The sequence below is a fragment of the Penaeus vannamei genome, chromosome 25 (genome assembly GCF_042767895.1).
Source record: "Penaeus vannamei isolate JL-2024 chromosome 25, ASM4276789v1, whole genome shotgun sequence".
Taxonomy (NCBI): Eukaryota; Metazoa; Arthropoda; class Malacostraca; order Decapoda; family Penaeidae; genus Penaeus; species Penaeus vannamei.
In genome coordinates, this window is record NC_091573.1 from 9,761,832 (window position 1) to 9,764,331 (window position 2,500).

A 2,500-nucleotide genomic window follows, 5' to 3' on the forward strand; every position below is an offset into this window, starting at 1 on the left:
ATCCTGCCTTTTACCCGCGTCTCAGGAGCCTCACCGTCCGTGGCCGCTCGGTGGAGGCGCTCTCTGCCGGGGCCTTCGCTGGCATCAACAGCCCTGAGCTCACCATCGGCATCGTCAACACCAGCGTCAGCAACCTGGGCTCCAACATCTTCTTCCCCGTGCCGATGTCGTCGAAGATCTCCCTCGATGTGTCCCACTCTGGCATCACGTCACTGAGTCCGCAGTTCCTGAACACGCTAGACTCCCGGCAGCGCCACCTGGAGCTCGAAGGCCTCACGTCCAACCCGATCTTCTGCGACTGCAACACCGAGTCCCTCCGCCGCTGGCTGGTCGAGCGCGGACCCAGTGACGCCCTCTACAACGCCTCCTGCTCGGCGCCGCCGTCCCTTGAGGGGGTCGTCCTCACCACGCTCAAGGAGGAGGACCTCACGTGTCAGGGCCGCCCCACCACCACCACCACCGACCTCCCACTCTTCACCACGACGCGCCGACGACCCACGACCACCGACAACATCATCACCTTCGAGGACATGACGGGGCGCCCGAATGACAGGCACAACGAGATCGACGGCAAGCTGAGCAAGCCCGCGCGCGCCGGCGGCCTCACCAACATGGACACCGTCATCATCGGCATCGTGGGCGGCGTCGTGGCCTTCGTGGCGCTGCTCATCATCATCATCTGCCTCATCAGACTCCGCTCGGACGCGCAGTACCGCGGCGGCCCCCTGGCGGGACCGCTGGCCATGCGGCAGCACAGCAACTGCACCTGCCTCAAGCCCCCGCACCCGCCTAGCAGCTGGGGGGGCTACCCTGGACCCTACCCCACCCTTCCGCCTCCCCCCTCCTCGCGGGCCGGCACCCTCAAGATGATGCCCCCGCCCACCACGCCCATCCCGCCCGCCTACGGCACGGTAGGCGCGCACAGCGGACGCAGCTACTACCCGGCCAACAACCCCTACTACATGGGCTACCCTCCCGAGAGCGAACACGACCACCGATAGTCGTCCCTCGCCGGCCTAGACGACAACGATTACTGTGCCTGATGCCGCCGCGGCCCCGTGCTCGCGGCGGACGTCTCCTCCTCGACGAAATAAGTTTTTTTTTTTTGCCCTGCGACGAAGACCTCCTTCTCCTTAACCTCGGGGATGAAGGAAGACAAACGGAAGACCAAATCTCTTTGAAACGACGAAGAAAAGGAAAGTGGAATAAGTGCAGAAAGAATAAATAGACAACGAAAGATGAAGGAATACTCTCACAAAAAAGAAAAGAGAAAACAAAAGAACACGAATCTGACCTAGATCGGTTGGTACAATGGCCTTGTTCAGGGAAGACTCCTGCGGTCTCCCTCACTTCCTTTTCCTCAAGACGTTTCTCTCCATTCTTTATAGATTCTCCATGGTTATCAAAACGGGGCAAAATCTCTTGTATATATTTAATGTTAGTGTTAATGTTTCTTCTTATTTAGAGTTATAGTTAACTTTTTTATATATAGATAAAGTATATAAATATATGCGTGCGTGTATCAGGTTGTAGAGATGTGCCTAAGATGCGGTTCATTGTTATAGTATGGTATTGCTATTATTGCAAATATTTCCCCCCAATAATATACCGCGCTCGCACAGATTGTTTTTGTTTATCTCCGTGTGCAATTGCGATGATGCGTAAGACGTTTGTGAGTGAGAGACGTGTTCATTCATAAATATTTCTGCTTAAGTGAATGGGAACGAGGTTTCATACGTGAATATTTCTGACGTATGTAAGAGAAACGAGCTTTCATTCATAAAGATTTCAGATGTTATGAATGGGAACAGAATTTCATTCATAATTATTTCTGACACTGTGACGTCGGGACTTCAGTTTCATTCGTAAATATTTCAAACGTTGTGAATGGAAACCGGGTCCCGCGCATAAACATTTCTGAATGACGCAAAGTGTGAAGGAGAAATGCTAATCACTAGCTTGTAAATACAGTAAGTGGGAGTCGGTGGTGCTGTGTGCATGTTGTATTGTACATCAGAACAAGGTGTAATTTTTTCTTTTTTTAATTTTTGTTTTCGTTTTTTTACGTTGCAATACTCCGTAGTACAAAACTAAAAGGACTGAAAGCAAAGGTGAAGAATAAGGAGAACATGCATAAGACGAAGAAAATTGAAACGACCTGAATCATATCAATACCAAGGAAAATACGAAACATAAGGAGCATGAAACCACTAAAAACGTTTAAATCATTAACATTATTTATTATGAAAATTAAAGGTATTCCCTCTAACCTATTTATTTACTTATTATTTATAAGAAAAAAGTATAGTTATAAACCCATACTATTTCTCTCGTTTTTTTTTTTTTGAAAAATCATACACATTTGACTGTAATTATAAGTTAATCTAATTGTTTTGTTTCTTTCGAGTTTTTTTCTCGAAAAAAACAGCAAAAGACAACAAAAAATTATTTGCATAATTAAGGAAGTGGAACAATATTTCCATAATTATATGCATGATGA

The 2,500-nt window shown here is 48.2% G+C and overlaps 1 protein-coding gene across 1 annotated transcript in view; it reads left to right on the forward strand.

The window, feature by feature from the left end:
* LOC113804648 (chaoptin) overlaps nucleotides 1–2,500 on the forward strand; it is a 148,498-nt gene that overhangs the window by 144,986 nt on the left and 1,012 nt on the right. The window contains exon 13 of the mRNA XM_070139099.1: nucleotides 1–2,500. This exon is cut by the window's left edge and continues 1,882 nt beyond it; it is cut by the window's right edge and continues 1,012 nt beyond it. Within this exon, the coding sequence (XP_069995200.1) occupies nucleotides 1–1,001 (1,001 nt within the window). The 3' untranslated portion in view covers nucleotides 1,002–2,500.